This window comes from Psammomys obesus, unplaced genomic scaffold (genome assembly GCF_907164565.1).
Source record: "Psammomys obesus unplaced genomic scaffold, mPsaObe1.curated_primary_1811, whole genome shotgun sequence".
In the NCBI taxonomy this organism is placed as follows: domain Eukaryota; kingdom Metazoa; phylum Chordata; class Mammalia; order Rodentia; family Muridae; genus Psammomys; species Psammomys obesus.
The window spans coordinates 15,721,820-15,743,432 of NW_026592118.1; the positions used below are offsets into that span (position 1 = coordinate 15,721,820).

General features: G+C 44.6%; 1 protein-coding gene across 1 annotated transcript in view; it reads left to right on the forward strand.

The window, feature by feature from the left end:
* Window positions 1-21,613, forward strand: part of Fbxl13 (F-box and leucine rich repeat protein 13) — a 197,424-nt gene that overhangs the window by 157,296 nt on the left and 18,515 nt on the right. The window contains exon 18 of the mRNA XM_055612592.1: window positions 16,987-17,070. Within this exon, the coding sequence (XP_055468567.1) occupies window positions 16,987-17,070 (84 nt within the window). The remainder of the gene's footprint in view (window positions 1-16,986; window positions 17,071-21,613) is intronic.

Sequence of the window (21,613 nt, forward strand, 5' to 3'; positions counted from 1 at the left end):
TCTTTCTTTCTTTCTTTCTTTCTTTCTTTCTTTCTTTCTTTCTTTCTCTGTCTTTCTCTCTCCTTTCCTTTCCTTTAACTTTTTAATTGGTTCTTTGTGAATTTGACATCATGTACCTCAATCCCACTTAACTCCCCATCCCTTTGTACCTTCCCTCCACCTTTGCCCTTTGCAACCTCCCCCAACAAAAGATTAAAAAAAGATCTCCTTGTGGAAGCTGTAACATGTTGCAGTGTGTCCTACAGTATACCCTTTTGTCCACAGTGGTTTTTGTCTGTTTGTTTTTTTCCCTGAGACAGGGTTTTTCTATACAGCTCTGGCTGTCCTAGAACTTGATCTGTGGACCAGGCTGGCCCTGAGCTCATAGAGATCTGCCTGCCTTTGCCTCCCAAATGCTGGGATTAAAGGTGTGAGTCACCACTTCCCAGCTTTGTCCACCCTTCTTTACTTGTAGATATTCACTGCAGTGAGTCATTGGTCTGGTTTGAGGCCTCTGGCTTCTGCTGCACTGTCAGTTATGAAACCTCACTGGGACTACTCCAGGATATCCCATCATTGACCTGTGTCATGGAGATCCTGTAGTTTTGGATCTGCCCCCATCATGCATTACAGCAGTTCATAGATGGGGGTAGATGTTGGGTGGGCCAACTCAAAGCCCTGGACCTGGGCCTGAGGGGTATCTGAGCTGGTCAGCCCGCCAGCTCTCTTGCACCAACACCCTTTGGGATGAGCTCTCCAACCATGCCCCAGCCCCAGCTAGCTCACCCTGGTGAAGCCAGCAAGCGGCAGAGCCAGCTCCACTCTCTCATGCCCTCACCTACAACATCTGCCTGCCCCCAAACCAGGGCCAACTCTGTTGTGCTGCCCTGGTGAGGTGCAGGGCCCACTCTCCGAAGTGCTTTAGCAGGTGAGGGGAAGGGCCAGCTCTTCTGCTCTCATGCCCTCAGGGACAGCTCTTCCATGATACCAAGCAGGGTATCTGCGCAGTTCTCACAGTTCTGTACAGCCCTCAGACAAAACATGGCTGTGGATGGCAGCCCAGGCCAGGGACATCTGTCTGGCCTTAGGTGGTAACAGACATGGGCCTGGGTGGCATCACCAGCTACTCCCATCAGGCTGTTCCTCACCATCCTCGAGTCTCCAGTTCTGCCTCTCTTCATTGCACCCATATCCTTTCTCTTCCATTTCTTCACCACTAGCTTGCTCCTCTTAGTGGCACCTGGGGTCTCTGAGTGTCTGCGGTCACTTCAGGAGTGCTCTCTGCCCACACAGTGTGGTACTGGGTAGGGGTCGTCTCAGGCATGGTCTGCCTTCCCTGGGCCTGTGAGGTACTGGACTGGTGGTTGTCTCAGACTTGTCCCTGCCAGGGGTCCTGCCCCCAGGTGAGGGTCTTGGACTTGCTCCCACCTGGACTACCCGCTCTGTACATTTCTAAGTGTTGTGAAAAGCCTGGATTCCTGGATTCCAGGCCTGTATGGTAGTCAATTAAGTCAGAAAGGCTGGCAACATTTTAAAACAAATTGCCATAGAGCTGACTTGTAGCAGTTCAAGCTTTAGTTTCAGCACTTAAGAAGACTGAGGCAGGAGGAGTGCCATGAGTTTGAGGCCAGCCTGTGTTACATAGTGAGTTCCAGGAAATCTGGAGGTACAATATTAAGTCTCAGAAAGAAAAAAAGTTACCACTGAAGGCCAAAAAAATGTCCATGACCTGTGCTGCCACCTGAAGCCACATTGATGTCCATGAACTGTGCTGCCCCTGGGGGCCATGATGGTACCATGGCCTGTGCTGTGGCATAGGGATATCCGGATGTCTGTGATCTGTACTGCTGCTAGAGACCATGTTTAGGTCACAGCATGACACAGGAGGCCATGTAGATAGCTGTCCATGGTCCACGCTGTCACCAGACACCATGTGGACGTTCATGATCTGCTCCTGCTGGCTATAAAGGGCAAGGACATTACTTTTGCAGTGGCACTGATGGCTGGCTACTCACAGTTGAGAAAGAGCTTTAATCCCAGCACTCAGGGGGCAGAGGCAGGTGGATCTCTGTGAGTTCAAAGCCAGCCTGGTCTACAGAGTGAGTGCTAGAACAGCCAAGGCTACAGAGAGAAACCCTGTCGGCTCTGGCAGGAGTGGGGGTGGGGAAGAACTTCGTTTCTTTAAGGGGCTGCCCACCGGAAGTGTGACCATGCTCCAATGAGTGTATGGCTAACACAAACTGGAGTTGGTTTTTTGTTTGTTTTTTCATTTTTTTTTCCTTCTTTTTTCGATGGACATTGAAAGAGGTAGAAAACATGGAACAGTACAGGATCCTACCACAGAGGGCCTCTGAAAGACTCTATCCAGCAGGGTATCAAAGCAGATGCTGAGGCTCATAGCTAAACTTTGGACAGAGTTCGGGGAATCTTATGAAAGAAGGGGGAGATAGAAAAACCTGAAGGGGACAGGAGCTCCATAAGGAAAGCAACAGAATCAAGAAATCTGAGCCTAGAGGTCTTTTCTGAGACTGATATTCCAACCAAGGACCATGCATGGAGATAACCTAGAACCCCTGCACAGATGTAGCCAATGGTAGCTCAGTGTCCAAGCGAGCTCCCTAGTAAGGGGAACAGGGACTGTCTCTGACATAAACTCAGTGGCTGGCTCGTTGATTACCTCCCCCTGATAGGGGAGCAGCCTTAACAGGCCACAGAGGAAGGCAATGCAGCTAGTCTTGATGAGACCTGATAAGCTAGGGTCAGATGAAAGGGGAGGAGGACCTCCCCTATCAGTGGACTTGGAGAGAGTCCATGGGAAGAGATGAGAAAGGGAGGGTAAGGTTGGGAGGGGATGGGAGGGGGAGCTACAGCTGGGACCCAAAGTGAATAAAATGTAATTGATATAAAAAAATACAAATTTTAAAAAATGGGATTCGCGGAGATAATACGTATTCCTAAAAATAAGTTTGACTCATTATGGCTAACAGACTGCAAGTAGTAACAAGCAGAGCAAATCCTTTTCAATTCAGATAATTTAAAAAAAAATGTGCCTTCCAGCCAAGAATTTTATTGTGCCAGAAGATAAGAGCAAATCAACATAGACCACAGCGCAGATAATCAGGGCTGGGGAGATGGCTCCATTGACAAAGCCTCTGCTTTGAAAGCATGAAGACCCAAGTTAGGAACCTCAGAACCCCTGTAAAAGACAAAGTGGAACATGCCAGTAATCCCAGCTCTGGGGAGTCAGAGATAGTACAACCTCTGGGGCTTGCTGGCTAGACAGCCCAATACACAAAGACACACACACACACACACACACACACACACACAGACACACACACACACACACACACACACACACACCATTTTATCAGCTCCTAGTTTATTCAACAAGTATTTATTCTCTATCAGCTGTGTGTCAGTTCTGAAGTACTAACCTGAAAGGTCCAGGCCTGGGTCAAGGTACAGTTCAATGTCAGAACAAGAAGGAAATAACACCATGTGATTGAAAGTTATGAAAAGCATGGGTTCAGCGTGTCCTTGGTGGTGCCACCACACTGTGAGAACTTGGGTGAGTTAGTTAACAGCCCTGTGCCCCCACTTTCTTCTTTTTCAAACAATGGTCGAGATGCTGCCTGGCTCACAGGGTTCTGGGGACCAACCGAGGGAGAGTGTAAGCGGCGGGAGCCACAGGTAGAAATGGCGGAGAGCTGATGTGGACTTAGTGGAGGCGCCGAGCTTGATGGATGGCTGGAACTGGAGAATGGGAAATGGTTGGGAGAGCATGGTGACAGCTGTCCCAAGCGACACCCAGGATTTGTATTTGGTCAGGTGTAGGCACAATAGCTCAGGAAGAGAACCCAGAAGAGAAGTCGAGACTTGGAGGCAAGATGCTGAACTCTGTTTTGGACATATGTGATACCAGTACCACGGGCTCCTTTGGTGCCAGGTGACAAAGAACAGATAGGAGATAGACACCCATGTGATTTGGGGATCTTCACTGTTGCTTTGTTTGGCTTTGCTGTTTTCTTTAGGTTGTTTGCAGTTATAGGAATTGGACACATTCAAATTCCTGAATACTAAAATACTCAGACCACCAAAACACAGGAGACTCACCCATGTTTCTTCATCCTCAGCATGAATAAGTGGAACATGGATCGTGAAAATGCAGGAGGCTTCCTGCCTTTTTCGCGTCAGGGTTCCTTCACACCCCATGTTCTATTCCCCGAATAGAGGCTCTTCTCAGTCATGGTAGACTCTTCGCTACTCCAGTACATCTTGTCTCATAGAGTTCAGTTTCCGGTATCTTATATGTGACTAGCCAACATCTTGGGTTATAGAGATTTCATCTGCAGGGAAATTGCCTTATAAGCAATGTCACAAAGGTACAACTACCAAGAAGGAGCAAAGTTCTTTTATTTAATATAATTTTCTATTTATCACAACTTATTCACTTTGTATCCCAGCTGTAGCCCCACCCATGTTCCCTCTCAATCCCTTCCTCCCTCCCTCATCTCCTCCCATGCCCCTTCCCCAGTCCACTGATAGTAGAGGATCTCCTCCCCTTCCATCTGACCCTAACCTATCAGGTCTCATCAGGACTGTCTTTCATAGTCTTCCTATGTGGCCTGGTCAGGCTGCTCCCCCCTCAGGGGGAAGTGATCAAAGAGCCAGCTACTGAGTTTATGTCAGAGATAGTCCCTGTTCCCATTACTAGGGAACTCACTTGGAGACTGAACTGCCAAGGGCTACCTCTGTGCTCGGGGTCCAGATTATCTCCATGCGTGGTCCTTGGCTGGAGTATCAGGCCCAGATTTTTATTGCTCTCCTTGTGGAGCTCCAGACCCTTCCAGGTCTTTCTATCTCCCCCTTCTTTCATAAGATTTCCTGCACTCTGCCCAAAGTTTGGCTATGAGCCTCAACATCTGCTTTGATACCCTGCTAGATAGAGTCTTTCAGAGGCCCTCTGTGGTAGGCTCCTTTCTTGTTCCTTATTTTCACCTTATTCCAATGTCCATCCCATTTACCTTTCTAATGAAGATTGGTCATCTTACCCAGGGTCCTCCTTCTTGCTTAGCTTCTTTAGCTGTACAGATTTTAGTATGTTTATCCTATATTATATGTCTAATATCCATTTATAAGTGAGTATATACCATGTGTGTCTTTCTGCTTGAGATACCTCACTCAGGATGATCTTTTCTAGTTCCCACCATTTGCCTGCAAATTTCATGATTTCCTTGTTTTTAATTGCTGAGTAGTATTCCATTGTGTAAATGTACCACAGTTTCTGTATCCATTTCTCAATTAAGGGACATCTGGGTTGTTTCCAGATTCTGGCTATTCTGGGTGTAAGGTGAAATCTCAGGGTCATTTTGATTTGCATTTTCCTGATGAGTAAGGATGTCGAAGATTTCTTTAAGTGTTTCTCTGCCATTTGATATTCCTCTATTGAGAATTCTCTGTTTAGCTCTGCACCCCATTTTTAAATTGGATTACTAGATTTGTTGCTTTTTAACTTCTTGAGTTCTTTATATATTCTGGATATTAGCCCTCTTTCAGATATAGGATCCTTTCCCAATCCGTAGGTTGTCGTTTTGTTCTGACGACAGTGTCCTTTGCTTTACAGAAGCTTTTCAGTTTCATGAGGTCCATTTATTGATTGTTGATCTTAGAGCCTATGCTATTGGTGTTCTCAGAAGATGGAAAGATCTCCCATGCTCATGGCTTGGCAGGATTAACATAGTAAAAATGGCCATTTTACCAAAAGCAATCTACAGATTCAATGCAATTCCCATCAAGTTACCAACACAATTCTTTACAGAACGTAAAAGAAAAATTCTCAACCTTACATGGGATAACAAGAAACCCAGAATTGCTAAAACAATCCTCTACAATAAAAGATCTTCAGGAGGTATCTCCATCCCTGATCTCAAGCTGTGCTATAGAGCAACAGTAATAAAAACTGCATGGTACTGGCATAGAAACAGGCTGATGGATCAATGGAATTGAATAGAAGACCCAGAAATAAACCCACACACTTATGGACACCTGATCTTTGACAAAGATGCTAAAAACCATACAATGGAAAAAAAGATAGCATCTTCAACAAATGGTGCTGGTCTAACTGGATATCTACAAAAATGCAAATAGATCCATACTTATCATCCTGCACAAAACTAAAGTCCAAGTGGATCAAAGACCTCAACGTAAAACCAGACACACTAAACCTGTTAGAAGAAAAAGTGGGGAAGAGCTTTGACCTCATTGGTATAGGAGGAGCAAAGTTCTTAAAGGAAGTTCTTTAAGCAGACTCCCAACCATCCAGCAGAACAGGAGGAAGAACTCATTCAAGTCTCCAGCTTTCCATTTGCCTACTAGACTTCCAAAAGCAATCTGTTGTCTTTTGAGGTACTTAGGGCACAATGGGCTGAGTTAGCAGTTAGAGAACAAGAGAACAAGAGCTGAGGTGTTTGAGGTAGCTGAGGTGGCTGTGGTGGCTGAGGTGGTTGAGGAGGCTGAGGTGGCTGAAGTGGCTGAGGTGGCTGAGGTGGCTTAGGTAGCTGAGGTGGCTGAGGTGGTTGAGGTGGCTCAGATGGCTCAGGTGACTCAGGTGGCTGAGGTGGTTGAGGTGGTTGAGGTGGCTGAAGTAGCTGAGGTGGCTGAGGTGGTTGAGGAGGCTCAGGTGGTTCAGGTGGCTGAGGAAGCCTGGATTAGAGAAGAGAGGAGGCAGTGCAGACTTCTTCAGAACAATGATTCTTGTAGATCAATTTGAAAGATGAATCCACTGAGGAAATTTAAAGACTGTCTAAAGGTGGAGGGATGTCAGAATGATATTAGGGCTGCAAGGGACATGATGCTTTAGACAGAGAGGGCTGGTCAGCAGGGTCACACTTCAAAATGGGCCAAGTCATTTGAAGTTAGAGAAGTGCTCATCTTCTCTAATTATTCTGCTTTTGTTTTTGTTTTTTTGTCTTGTTTTGTTTTTTGTTTTTGTTTTTGTTTTTTTTTGGAAATGATAGGTTTCCATTCCTAGCATGATACTCTTCTTGTATATTGACACATTTGTATGGTATAGTTTAGAACCGGAACTGTGTGACTCTGTGAAGAAATAGAGCCTAGAGTAAATGCTTCAAAAATTCTTTTTTAGTTAAAAAATTTACTGATGATTTTTGTTTTGGATTTTCCTCACAAATTATTCTAAATTATTTTTCAGGAACATTCTAACAGCACCAACACCAACAACCAAAAATGTGGGTTACAGAAAAATGCATTTGAACGGTTTGCCCCCCTCCTGTCTTCTCTGATTGTACTGTTTATGTACATACTGCATGTACATGTACACAGACACAACCTTATGTCCTGCTATTTAAACCAAGAGGTCCTGTGCAGTATTATTTTTCTCAGTAGTCACTTCTGTGTTGGCAGAATATTTCAAACACACCATAGCCTCGGCTCTTGTCTTCTTGAGAAATGTACTCATTACTTCAATATTTTCTCACCCTTCTCTGGTTCCTGCTACAGTTAAGGTCTTCTGGGCTTGAGTATGAAAGTGAAGTTAGAGTTTCCCCCCCCCCCCCCCCAGTTTCCCCTCCCGTTAAAGCAAAACATTTTGTCGTGTTTTGGCCAGCTGCTTTCCAGTGAGTACGCTATGGTTCGAAGCAGCGGGGAAAAGGTCAGGCGTTGGGAGCCACACAGTGTGGCAGCAAGTACTGAGGTGACATATAACCTGTAACCATGGCACCTAGTAGGAAGCAGCTGGCCCCACCCTCATGGGCAGACTAGCACCGTGTCAGGAGAGAGCGGGCTACTATGGAGCAGGGCCTCTGCAGCTCTTGACTCTTTCTGTGTGCAAGCCTTTCCTTTTCTGCTCACTGTGCTGTGGCTCAGCCATGGAGAGCGTTCCAGGGTGGATCATCCAGCCACCAGACTCCTGAGGTAAATAAACGTCCTTCCATATGAAGTTCTTATTTTCTCTTGATTTGCAGCTATGGACAAGATCTTTGTTTTAGCATGTTTATCTTAAAGTCTGCGGGCTTCCTTACCCATGGTAGAGACCGCTGACAAAGGAATTAAAAGCTGGGCAAACCATAAAGCCTTATGTAATTCTGTAGTTTTTTTTTTAAAGTCGTGTGCAGGGCAGATTATGACGTTGTCCATACTCACTGTGCTGGAATGCCTGTATTAAAGTGTGTCATCAAGATGGGCATGGTGCCAGGCACTGTAACCCAGCACGCAGGAGGCTGAACAAGAGGGCCAGGGGCTTGAGGCTCCCTGGGCTATATAGTGAAAACTTGCCTTAAAATAAACAACGAACAAATAAGTAAATCTAAAAATAAAAGTGTGTTTCTAAGCTGAAACACGCCACTGATGAGGATGCTTTGCAGCGTGGTGGCTGCTGAAAGTTCTAACACTGTAAGTTTTAACACCGTGTTAGCTCTAACGTTCAGATCCTATAGTGCCTTGGCTATCTTTCCAGGCTTTTTATAAAAATTAAGTATCTCAGAGGAAAGGCCAGCCATGTGAGTTGTGAAAAGATGAACCTCATCTTCATCACGTTCAAATGTTTCACTAGTTTCCACCCACCTCACTTTTCCACGTAAGACGCGGTGTGCCTAGGAAACCACAGTCACGCGCTTACCCAAGAGGTCAGCAGAATCTGAATGTTTCCCTCAGGTGCCCTCTTCTACCAACAATTCTACCAGTGAAGACGGTGATTTCATGTCAAAAATGCTTCTAACAAGAAATTGGACAAGTTAAACACATGTTTATTGGTGGCTGAGTACATAACTCAGTGGTGAAGCTGTGTTCTCAGACTGTGTGAGGCCCGGTGTTCAATCCCCAGTATATAAAACAGTTACTAAGAAATACCAGAAATGACTCGGGACAGTTAGCACTGGCTTTAGAAGAGCCTTAATTAATTCAAAGTCCCTCCCCCAAATTTTTAGCAAAGTTAAAGGAGAAGTTCAGTAAGAAAGCAAAGGTTTTAAATAAATAGTAGCTAATACATCTAGAAGGAAGGACAGAATTTAAAAAGCCACATTTAAGAACTTATTTAGGCAAGGATCACCAAGATCAGAAGGCTGTTGTCACACTGTGTCCTGACACTCTGAAAGATTTATTAAATGAAGGAAAATGTGTTTCTAATGAAGCAGTACAGTAGTGAGCCCTAAGTTGGGTGACCCAGTGTCATCCTCACTGGGTAGAGCAACCTGACGTTAAGACTCCCCAGGGATGTGGCAGCATTCGGCTAATATTAAAAACAAAAAGAAAAACAAGAAAAAAAAAACCAAGCTGAGGCATAGGCAGACAAATACAGATTATGAGACATTCTACATAATGCCTGTCACGTGCTCTTCCAAAAGAGTCCTGGGATGGGAAGCTGGGATGGGGAGCCAGGTGAGCCTGTAAACATGATGACCCAAGTTTAATCCTCAGATCGCCATGTGGAAAGCCAGGTGTGGAGTCGTGAACTTGTAAAATCCCAGCACTGGGGAGGTAGAGATAGGCAGATCCCCAAGGCTTACAGGCTACAGTCGAGCCTAATCAGAGAGCTCCCCAAAACAAACAAACAGACAACTAAAACAAAGTGAATGGCACCTGAGGAAGATGACATCCTAGGATGTCCTGTGGCCTACATACGCACATGGACACACACACACACACACACACACACACACACACACACACACACAACTGAATAATTTAGGTAAGGGATATAAAGATATTCCATCTAATATTCTTTGAACCTTCTGTAAATTTGAATGTTTTCAGTGCAGAGTTGGAAGATGTTTTACGTTTATTTTGGTGGTGTTCCAAGCCAGGGGTAGGATGACTCAGTCAGAGCAGGCACCCCCAATCCCAACAGTCAGTAACCAGTTCATTGCTGATGTCTGTCTACATTAGCTAAACAAATCCAGATGTAAAACCGGGGAAAATGTTCAAGAAATCTTCAGCTCTCAAAGGTCTTGTGTGCACGGATCTGTTCCTGGCAGTGTTCTGTGTCCCCTCCCACTAATCCCGGTGACCCCACACTGAACTACTTCCAAAGCAGCTCACACTTTCCAGATGAAGTCTCTGCTTGTACCATCTCCTCGGCCTGGAAGGCTGTCCTCACTGTATTTATTGCTTGTCAAGAATCACAATCTTTAGGCTTCATTCGAAGTTTTCTTCCCCTTTGAAAGTTCTGCTGGACCACCACCTTTTTTTTTTTTGCCCTACAATTGGAAGCAGTCACACCTACTGAGTGCTCCTAATACTTCTCTTAAAACACAAACCGTTCTCTCGCATCCTGGTCACCGTGTAACAGTGTGTTCCCACATCAGGGAAGCTCTATTCATCTCGGTCACAGTGGGTAAGAGGCGGAGTTCCTAGGATGCCAAGCGGGGACTTAGGACTCCATGTCTGCTTTCTCCGGAACCCTGTGGCTTGAGGCCATATCCCTCAGTGAACCAATCCATAGTATAAGCCCCTTTTAGCAATGGATTCCCGGGCAGGTTGGATCCATGTCCGACAATGTGACAGGCGACGTGGAGATGCAAAAATGTTTGCCCAACTTGCTGGGAACCTGGAACCTTGAACTCTCCCAGCGCCCTCAGTTTTGCTGATGGCTCACCAGACTATCACCAGCTAAAACCAGCTGTTTTCCACCTGCTCATGAAGTTTAGTCTCTTAAATTGTTTTCCTTTTATTGAAAATGGATTCTGTTTTCCCCATACTATATCCTGATTATGGCTTCCCCTCTCTCTACTTCTCCCAGTTTCTCCCCACCTCCCCCTGCCACCCAGAGCCACTCCCTCTCTCTCTCTCATTAGAAGAACACAGCCTTCTAAGGGATATTAATAAAATATGACAAAACATAATAAGACCAAAACCATCACATCGGAATTGCATAGGACAAACAAAAGAAAAAGAGCCCAAGAGAAGGCACAAGAATCAGAGACCCTCGCACACTCAGGCATCCCACAAAAACACTAAACTGGGAACATTAACGTGCACACCAGCCCCGTGTGGGCCCTGTGCACGCTGCCTTGGTCTGTGAGTTCATATGAGCTTTGATCATGCTGACTTAGAGGACCTTGTTTCCCCAGAGTCCTCCCTCCCTTCCGCTCTTACACTCTTTTTGCCTCCTTTTCCATGGGTTCCCTGAGCCCTGAGGGGAGGAACTTGAGGGAGACATCCCGTTTAGGGCTGAGTGTTCCAAGGTCTCTTGCCCTGCATAGTTTTTGGCTGTGGGTCTCTGTATTTGTTCCCATCTGCTGTAGGAGGAAGCTGATGATGAATTTAGCTTCTTTTTATAATTTAGGAAAACAAACCCCTGGCCTCTGTCCTGTTAAAAAAAAAAAAAAATGCATGCATTTGGCTGACTTTGGGAGAACAAGAAAGACTTTCATAGTGAAACTCTAGGACTTTGCTGCAAGGAGGCTCCCCTGCTTTTGCTGACTGAGGGCCCAGCAACCCCATCTTACTGGCTCCTCTTCCCCTTCCTCCTTGCTCCTCCCCCACCCCTCCCCAGCCAATCTCCCCAGCACTTTTATTCCATGATAGTAAACCGAACCAAGCAGTAGCACCAGTGGGCCCAGGAGTTCCTTCCTCTGGAGCAATTTGATGAACAATGGTTGAGAAAATCTTTTAAATGCCCATCTTAAATCCTCTCACAGTGCCGCCCAGTTCTGCACCTTGCCGTTCTGTTTCACGCTGTTGTGGAATGCTGTCCCCTGAATACGGCAGCCACTGCCACGTTAATCAGAGTGGCTGCACTGCACGGGAGACCCACAAGAGCGGGCATATTGACATTCTTTCATTGTGGGAGGGGGGCGGGTCATTAGGCCTCCACCGGAGATTCCAGCCACTCTCTCGCCCATCTCAGCTGTAAGTAGCCTGCCCCAGCTATCCATGGTCTTAGAAGATGCTGAGGAAGCCAGAGGGGGAAGGGCTTAGTGAAGAGAGTAGCGAGGGTTGGGGCATGGGGTTCTACCATGCAGCTACGGGGAAGCTGTCATCTGTCGTGGGATGGTCTTTTTGGTGATAGGGTTGTTTGGGGGGGGGGTTACCAATGTTCTACACTCCAAGGAACCTTCACTCATGCTCCCGGGAGCCAGCTAAGTCAACTTGTGGGTTCATCAAACTGATTTGGGTGGGATCGTTACCTTGGTCCATCATCGTCAATGTCCTGTCTGAGTGAACCAACACTCGAGTCTCCCCAGGAAAACTCACCACCACAAATGTCTTAGACTACACTGTTCTTTCTGTTCCGCATGCATGACTGTTCTTCAGGCTCCCAGGGGGCTCTCCCTCTCTCCCTAAGATGGCCAGGCAGTGCCCTCACCTGTCAGGAGGCAGGCCGGGGACTCCCAGACTCTTGGCTTCTTACTCCAAAACTGAAATGAAGGCTCACACAGGTTTTCAAAAGTCACAAGGAATGTTTATGCAAAGCAATGGGCCAGGTCGGATACGCTGTCAAGAGTGACAGCAGGCCACATGGGTGAAGGTCCCCATTGTTGTTTGGGGGCTTAATTTCATGGCGTTCAAAGTAAGAGTGTGCTCACCAGACATGCAGTTAGGGCTGTCCTTTGCTGAGCTTCAAGTTTGTATCACCAAAAGCCCTTGTTCGATGTGTTTGCCCTTTTCTACAAGGCAAACATATATATACACACACACCCAATTCTGAATAAGTGCAAGATGGCAGATAGAGGATTCTTCCTAAAAGTGCACTTAGAGGGCAGAGCTTGCCTTATTACACATGCTCCGGAACCAGTTAAGGCCAGACCGGCCATCCTTTCTTTGTACCTGGATATTCTGGGGACATGTTTGTAGACACTCTCTGAGTTTGGTGGTCATTGGGGGAGCTGTGTGAACCTGAAGCTGGATATAGTGGGGCCCTAGGTAGCCAATCTATTGCTAGCGTATCGCTGTGCGAAGCACTGCATGTTCCTGTGCACGAAGGGGAGAGGCTCAGGCTGTCAAGCGCGTTGTTAGAAGCATGGTGTTCGCATAGGCAGAACCTAGTGGAGTCCCAGGTTGGGGACCTATTCCCTGTGCTGGCCTGCCTCAGGCTCCCAGTGGCAGGCCTCACCACAGCGCTTTCCCTTTCCTGGTTATGATGAGCTGTGGTACCCCATATGTCTCCCCGCCCAGGTTGTGGGCTTCTGGGGAGTAAGCCCCGCACCTCCTTGATGTGTAGGCTTTCGGTTTCATCAGCATTATGCGCGCTAAATGAATCCTCCACAAATCGAGCAATTATAAACCCCAGACTTGAGACTATGGGCTTGTTTGTTTATTTGTTTGTTTGTTTTTTAAAGAAAACATTAGCTAACTGTCAGCTGTTTCAGAGAAATTCCTCCTAACTTGGCACATGTCTGAATCTCACAGAGCTGAAGAGAACAGTTACCTAGCTAGCACAGGTGTTCATCAGGTCAGTTATCTGAGAGGCTCTAAGTCAAAACACGAAAATGATGAAGAACGTGCCTCGGTGGCTGGAACAGCACATTCCCCTGGCTAGCCCCACTGCTGGTAGCAGGTGGCACCTGCCTGGTCTCCTGGTTTCTGCTTACTACTCCTCTGTTGGCTGTGTATTCAGCAGCGAGGCTGTGTGGTAATGCGTCAGCAGGGCACGGTGACATCACTCATACTGTTAACAGTCGATCATGCAGGCGTGAGTGACACACATGTGACCCACAGGCGGCTGGCGTGTGCATCCACCCTGGGAGCAAGGATGCCAGGGATAGTTCATGATTTTTATCGTGCAATTGTTGGTCAATGAAAAAAGTCTTTATCAAGATGAAAGGCCGCAGATGGCTTTAATTTTAATGGCTTATTCATGGAGTCCTGTAACCAGCACCACAATCCAGTCTCAGAACATTTTCATCACTCCCAAACCAGGCCCCTCTCCAATGCTTGTCCCACCCTCCAGCTGGCTTCAGGCAGGCACTGACCTGCTTTTCTTTTTTTGTATATTTGCCTGTCCTGAACTTTATGTCAATGGGATCGTGTGTGGCGTTTGGGGTCTGGCTTCCTTTGCTTGGGATCACGTTTTAAAGGCTTATCCGTACAATGGCATGCACCAACACTTCTTTTTTTTACCCACAAGCATTCTGCTGTAGGGATAAAAATGCATCTTATTCACACTTCCACCTTTTGGTAAATATTTGTGTTGTTTCTGAATACCGTTGCTCAGAACACTTGTGCACGAGTTTTTGTGTGGAGATAGGTTTTATTCTTAGTTATAAACCCCTAGAGAAGTGTAATTGCTGGGCCCTATGCTAACTCTGTGCTTGACTTTCCGAGAGCCAGTCAGACTGTTTTCCAGAGCGGCTGAGACACGTTGTTTTCACTCCAGCATTATGTGAGGGTCTGTTTTCCCATATCCTCACTCACACTTCTTGTCTCTCTTCCTGATGATAAACATCTTAGTAATATCTCATATATATACTTAAGCAACAGCTAATGATATTAATTCACTGTTGAGTATATGCATTTTAGTAATTATCATATTAAACATAGCATTTTCATTTCATTTCATTTTAATTTCAAAATAATAATTATTATATAATATAATTGTATTATTATGAATAATCAATTATTACTATTCTTGGGTATATATGTGTGGAGGACAGCTTTGTGGAGGTTATTTTTCCTTCTCCCTCTATGTGTGTTCTAAGGATTGGACTCTGGCCATCAGGCTTGCATGCTGAGCATTTTTATCTGTGGAACCATGTTTCCAGCCCCTGTATCTGAACTTTTAATGGTGTGTGTGTGTGTGTGTGTGTGTGTGTGTGTGTGTGTGTGTGAAATGATAAGGAGCATACAGACTGAAGAGTGTCTTATTAGCAAGTGACCTTTTGTAGCCAAGATTTGAAAATCCTAGCTTGGGTACAGAAGTAAACTCTGTTTTGGAGATCACTTCCTAGAAGAAATCCCAAAGATGATATATACTTTCTATTTTCAAGTGTAGGACACAGAAATGAACTCCACATCTCTTGGTAGTTTTGTTCAAAGAACTTGGTCTCTGTGGGGAAATTGCTGACCTCTTCCAGTTCTTCTAGCATGAATAAAAGAGCACTCGCATCTGGAGCGCAGGCTGTGTGTGTGATGGCTCCATGGGGCAGAGTCCTTGCCCTGAGAGGAGGAAGCAGGGAAAACAACATGTCCTAGCAAAAGGCTTCACAGTCGCAAGAACATGAAGAGGAGTGTTTTTTCATTTGGGGATAGTGCTCAGGATCATTAAACAAATGGAGACATCACGGTAGAACAGTGGCTGTGGTGAGAGCTTTCTCCTTTGATCTGGATCTAAAAATAAAATCTTTTCTTGAAATAAAAGTTATTTAAGGGGGGAAAACAAGATCTAACATTCACATAAGCCATTTTCCATTATGGCTGAAACATTGCACTTAAGATCAACAAAAATATAAAACTAGTCCTTCACAAAAATACAAAAGGACAGAGCTCTAGCTCTTTCTGACACTTCTCCGTTAGTGGACCTTGTACTCCTGGAATAGGAATTAAATCCAGCACCTGTCAACCTGATAGGAAGTGCATATCTTATGGAATCCCCAAAGGATCTTTAATAGAAAACAAGAGCACAGAGGCTGAGGCTGTGTCTCAGGAGAGTGCCGGGCAAGCCTGAGGGCCTGCCTTCATCCTCAGCACCACCACACAAGCACACACACTCAGCAGGCTAGCACCTGCAAGCCCGTTAGCTCATGAGCCCATCGGTGCTTATCAGAGGGTTGTGTCCGTCATTTCTTGGGGAAACTGCTGAGAAGCGAGTGGCACAGCACAGGCACTTCCAATAGCGGAATCTGCTATTTTCTTTGATCTTAAACTTGGAAAAAAAAAAGTGGGTGATTGGTGGTTGCTTGTGTCTCTAGATCTTTTAATAAAGATCTGTCCCATTTCTCTTTCAAACATTAGACTTTTGAAATGAGCTAAAGGCTTTAAGGGTAGGAATGAGCAAGAACCAACTGACAGATTTATTAGCTGCATCAAGTGTTTTCAGGTAAGTCAGAGCACTTGGTTCAGATAGCATTTATCTGAACACAGCTAGAGTAGAAACAGGTGATTTATTCTATATATTTTTAAAAATTTATTTATTTTTTTGATTAATTACAGTTTATTCATTCTGTATCCCAGCTGTAGCCCCCTCCTCCACCCCCTCCCAATCCCACTCTCCCTCTTCCTTCTCCTATGCCCCTTCGCCAGTCCACTGATAGGGGAGGTTCTTCTCCCCTTCCTTCTGACCCTAGCCTATCAGGTCTCATCAGGACTGGCTGCATTGTCTCCTCTGTGGCCTGGTAAAGCTGTTCCCCACTCAGGGGGAGGTGATTAAAGAGCCAGCCACTGAGTTCATGTCAGAGACCATCCCTGTTCCCATTACTAGGGCACCTTCTTGGACACTGAGCTGCCATGGGCTACATTTGTGCAGGGGTTCTAGGATATCTCCATGCATGGTCTTTGGTTGGAGTATCAGTCTCAGAGAAGACCCCTGTGCCCAGATTTTTTGGTTCTGTTGTTCTCCTTGTGGAGCTCCTGTCCCCTCCAGGTCTTTCTATCTCCCTCTTCTTTCATAAGATTCCCTGCACTCTGCCCAAAGTTTGGCTATGAGTGTCAGCATTTGCTTTGATACCCTGAAGGGTAGAGTCTTTCAGAGGCCCTCTGTGGTAGGCTCCTGTCCTGTTGCCTATTTTCTCCCTTTTCTGATGCCATCTCTCCAGCCCCCCCAGGTGATTTCTTAAGGAGTTTTCTAGCTCTGGGGCTCTGTAGCATTTTTTTTCCCCAAAACATTGAGACAACTGAAATGGGTTTTTAAAAATGATTTAATAGTGACAAATACTAGTAATTTTCTTACCAAAGTAAGCCCATGCTTTGTTAGATATAAAGAGGTGTGACCCAGAAGGTAGTTTTATTTAGCCTGTATAAATGATCGCTCTTCCATGCTATTAGTTTGTACAAATAGTTCTTGGATACATCCCACATTAAATTGTAATCACAAAATGATCTTTCTATTTTTAGGGCATGAGTATTCTTACCAAACACAGAAGACTGAAGGAACTTTCTCTGTCTGAGTGTTTCAACATCACTGACACTGGAATTCGGGTAAGATGGTTAGGGTTTTCTGCAAAATGGTTAAGAGTAAAAATTAAGCTCCGGGCTGGGTGTGGTGGCGCACACCTTTAATTCCAGCATTCTGGAAGCAGAGGCAGGGGGATCTCTGTGAATTTGAGACCAGCCTGGTCTACAAAGTGAGTCCAGATCAGCTAGGGCTCTGTTATACAGAGAAACTCTATCTTAAAACAAAACAATAAAACAAAACAAAACAAAAAAACTCCAATTGAATAATCTTTGTAAGTTACAATAGGAAAAAGTAACAGGAGCCAACTCACATATGGGACTGGGACTAGGCCACAGTCAAAAACTCTGGGTGCCATGATTTGAAGTTAAAATGCTGCTCACAGGCTGCTGTTTGAACACTGAACATTGTTCCTTGGCTTGGAATGTTGTTTTGAAGGCCCTGGAGTCTCTTTAGGGGGTACAGCCTGGCTGGTGGAGTAGGCCACTTCACCAGCTCTTGAAGTTTAGACCTAGCCCTAGGTCTAGCCTGGCTCCACTCCGTGTGAAGAATGCAGTCTCTGCCATGCTGGGTCACAATGAGTGCTGTCCTCACTGTGGACTGACATTTCTCTGAAACCGTGAGCCAGCACTTCCTGCCTTCCTCCCTTAAATAGCTTTTCTCGGGTATTTTTGTTCACTGTAACACAAAGGAAAACTGTGGTGGTTTGAACAGGAATGGCCCCAATAGATTCATGTGTTTGAATGCTTGGCCAGAGGGAATGGGCACTGTTAGGAGGTTGTGGCTTTATCGGAGGAGGTGTGGCCTTCTTAGAGGAAGTGTGTCACAATGAAGGTGGGGCTTAGATATCTCAGGAGGTGAAACTATGCCCAGTGTGAAAACACATCCAGTTTCTTCCTGGCTGCCCTCAGATCCAGATGTAGAACTCCTAGATCCTCTGCCAGCACCATGTTTGCCTGCACTCTGCCATGCTTCCTGCCATAATAATAATGGACTAAGCCTCTGAAACTGTAAGCCAGCCCCAACTAAACGTTTGCCTTTTTAAGAGCTGCCTTGGTCAAGGTGTCTCGTCACAGCAGCGAAGCCCTAAGACAGTAACTAACCTACTACACTGGCTGGTAGCCAGGTCTCTATGGCCTGAGGTGGCAAGGAGGCCTTGTGTTCTCATTCTTCTCCATCATCTCTCCCACCTTCGTGTCAGACTCATAGTATGCACAGGGGCATTTACTTGGGGAGTGATAAATGTCTGTGTGGCCCCAAATCCTTGCATATAGAGAACATAGTGTATAAAATAGAAAAATTAGAATACTATATAACCTTATCTGCGGGAGTTTAGACTCTATATCTATCAGATTATCTAACAGTTTGGAGTTTAAGTTATGCAAACACGGTTTGTAGCATACTTCAGTGGGATGGACAGCATGGGCTAAGTGACTGAGTAAGATGAGTTGTTATGTGCTCTACTCATACGTTAATCCTTGAGAAGGATAAGGGCCTGTAGGGCATGGCATGAGTAAAACAAAGGAGACCGTAAAGTTGCACAGTGCATATAAGCCACAATGGATTTATTTTTAAGTACCTTAAGCATCTAAATGAGCAAGCAAGAGAGGAAGAGATGAGGAAGAAATGAAAAGTCCACATGTGGAAACTGTTAACTCATTGAAAGTGTGTTTGGAGTTTAAAACCCCCAAAACATAGGAAAACATTAGACTAAGAAGGAAGAAGGGGAAGCGTGGGAGGGAAGGAAGGAGGGACACTTTCTTACAGGGATAAACGAGTTAATTCCACAAGTGAGTGGACAATACAAGGGACAGCTGAGAAGTCTGCAGAACACAGAGATATTCCTGAGCACAGCAACTCTGAAGATGACTTATCAAGAAGTTTTAAAAGACTAATTGAGCAGTGTTGGAATCACATACAGACTGAAGAGCTATGAAGGCCTGCAGGACAGCCCATGCTTAGACCCTAGCATAGAATTACGTATGTTTGGAGCCAAAGGAAGCTCAGAAACAGCTAAACCAATTTTCTGGTTTTACAGATTAGAATACTAAAGGCTGAGGGGTTACAACTGGTTGAGGTCTCATATCTTCTCAGGAAAGCAGCTTAAGCTCAGTCTTATGAAAATGAAGGGCAGAAATGGGGAATTACTCTTCCAAATGGTTGATTGGTAACAAGGCTTAGTCCCCACTGTGTTGTTTAGCTCTGCTTTGTTTTCTCCTGTGCCTTGACAATGCTCTAGTATAAGACGAAAGGATAACACCATTACAACTCTTCTTTAAAAGCTGTAGTATGAAGCAAGGTCAATGTCTTCTAAGTTTAGTCCTTGATGCCAACTCTGCCTAGTAGAGCAAGTTATTCAGAAAACTGAATACTGCTTCAAGAGCCCAAAAGGAATTGAAAACTTCCATGAGACAAGATTATAACTCTATAATACAAGGAATTACAAACGCTTAGGTACATGGAACCTGCTGTGAAAAAAAAGTATTCTTATAAGTGTCAGTTGTGGCTTAACTGAAAGGTTAAACATGTATTACACAAAGCCTTATCCTTTGGCACGATACAGTCAGGCTTTCAAAAAAAAACCTGAAAAGGTGACAGATCAAAGATTTTTAAAACAAAACAGCCAAGTATCATTGAAAATAAGTGTGTCACTAAGATGACCCAGTAGTAATGTAACATTTTACCATTATGAATGATGTCTTACATTGTTTTTGACAAGTCTTGGTTTCACACACGTACACACACACACACACACACACACACACACACACACATCTGTTAATAATAATTTTTGTATGTATTTATGAGATATAGTGCCATATTTTAATAATGTTTATGTATAGTGTGAAGACATCTACTTAACTGCTCAATCACTCATTTGTCCATTCATCCATGGCCAGGAGTATGATTTGTATCATAAAGTGCCTGGCAGAGCCCGGCTGGGAAGCCATACTCAGTGACATGACTCTAGTTTGCTTGAGAGAAACACTGTTTATTTGAACTAGTAGCAGTAGTAGCAGCGGCAACTGCATCAGCAGGAGTTCATTTGTGGGTAAATAAATAAATTAATTAATTAAATAAATACTTATTGAATGAATAAAGACCAAGAAGAAAAATTAAAAATCTTGACATTTCTATATTGAGTTACATTCCTTAGAGAGGAGGCAGTTGTGTTTGACCAGTGACTGAATCTTTCAGAAGTAGTCTAATGCGCTGTTGTGATGTTAGCCTCTAAGTATACATCACTTTAAAAAAAAAAATGCTTCCTGGGATGAGGCCAAGGTTTAGAATCAAGAAAACATCCCTTTCCGCCATTTGCTTTTGATCCTCTGGGCTCCAGGCATCTGCCTCACACTTCTAGAATGCCTAAACTTACACTGTCTATAGGAGCTCATGTGCTAATCATATGATCATACAGTGAAATGCTGCCATGCCTTTTACATTTTTGAAAGCTTAGCCTTTCAAAAAATGCTCTTTATTTTCAGTGATCTAGAGATATCTTTTTAAAAGAAGCATGGAATACAGAATTATTTCATCATTAGTCATACAAGATCAGATGTTCTAGAAATTCAGGAAAGATTTGCTTCCTCATCACCTCTCTTTTTTTTTCTCCTCTCTGTCGTGTGTGTGTGTGTGTGTGTGTGTGTGTGTGTGTGTGTGTGTGTGTGTTGGCTTTTGAATAGTCCAAGCATCCACCTTGTTCAACATCTGTCCTCCCAGATTGACCTCTGGCTAGCCTATTGTAGACATGCCTGTTTGGAGTTTAAGAGGGGTTTAGTCACGAACCCTAACAGCAAAATTGTTATCACTCTCCTGTGACTCTTCCCTTATTTCAAATGCTTTGATTCACTAACTCTTAAGTAGTTTCAAAATGTTTTTTATGCAAGATTTTCATAATTTAATGTTTATCCATTGATAACTCCACCCTCCAGTGCTAAACCAAAATTGATTCTGGTAGCCTTTGATACATCTGACTTACAATGCCAAAGATGGGCCATATGAGTCAGCTCCCCTTAGCAACAATTTTTTAAAAAAATCAACACAGAGTTTCCAGGATTAAGTCATGCAATAATTATCAAACTAGGAGATTTCGATAACTACACCTATTCTCCAGGGATAAAATCGTGCTCCTGGGTTGAGACGGAAACAACAATCAAGGTTCCTGGTCAAGCTGGCCTTAATCACTGACCTCTGGTGCAGCAGAGGATCTGGGCTGCCCTCCAGCGGGAGGTCTAGCAGGCAGACATGTTGGCTCTCTTAGCACCTGCCTCTTGCGCTCAGGGAAGCTGTTGTCTCACTCTGGGTTAGTACTGAGAAATGTTAACCAAAGAGTCTATGATGAAGAAGCTCCCAGACAATCTCGGGCTGTAGACTGTTTTATTGGTCTTAGGAGAGGAACTAAGCAATTTCTCAGTAGACTTAAAGGGGTGGTCATCTGGTGCTTGTATAAAAAGAAAGAAAGGAAGAAAGAAAGAGAGAGAGAAAAAGAAAGAGAGAGAGAAAAAGAAAGAAAGAAAGAAAGAAAGAAAGAAAGAAAGAAAGAAAGAAAGAAAGAAAGAAAGAAAGAAA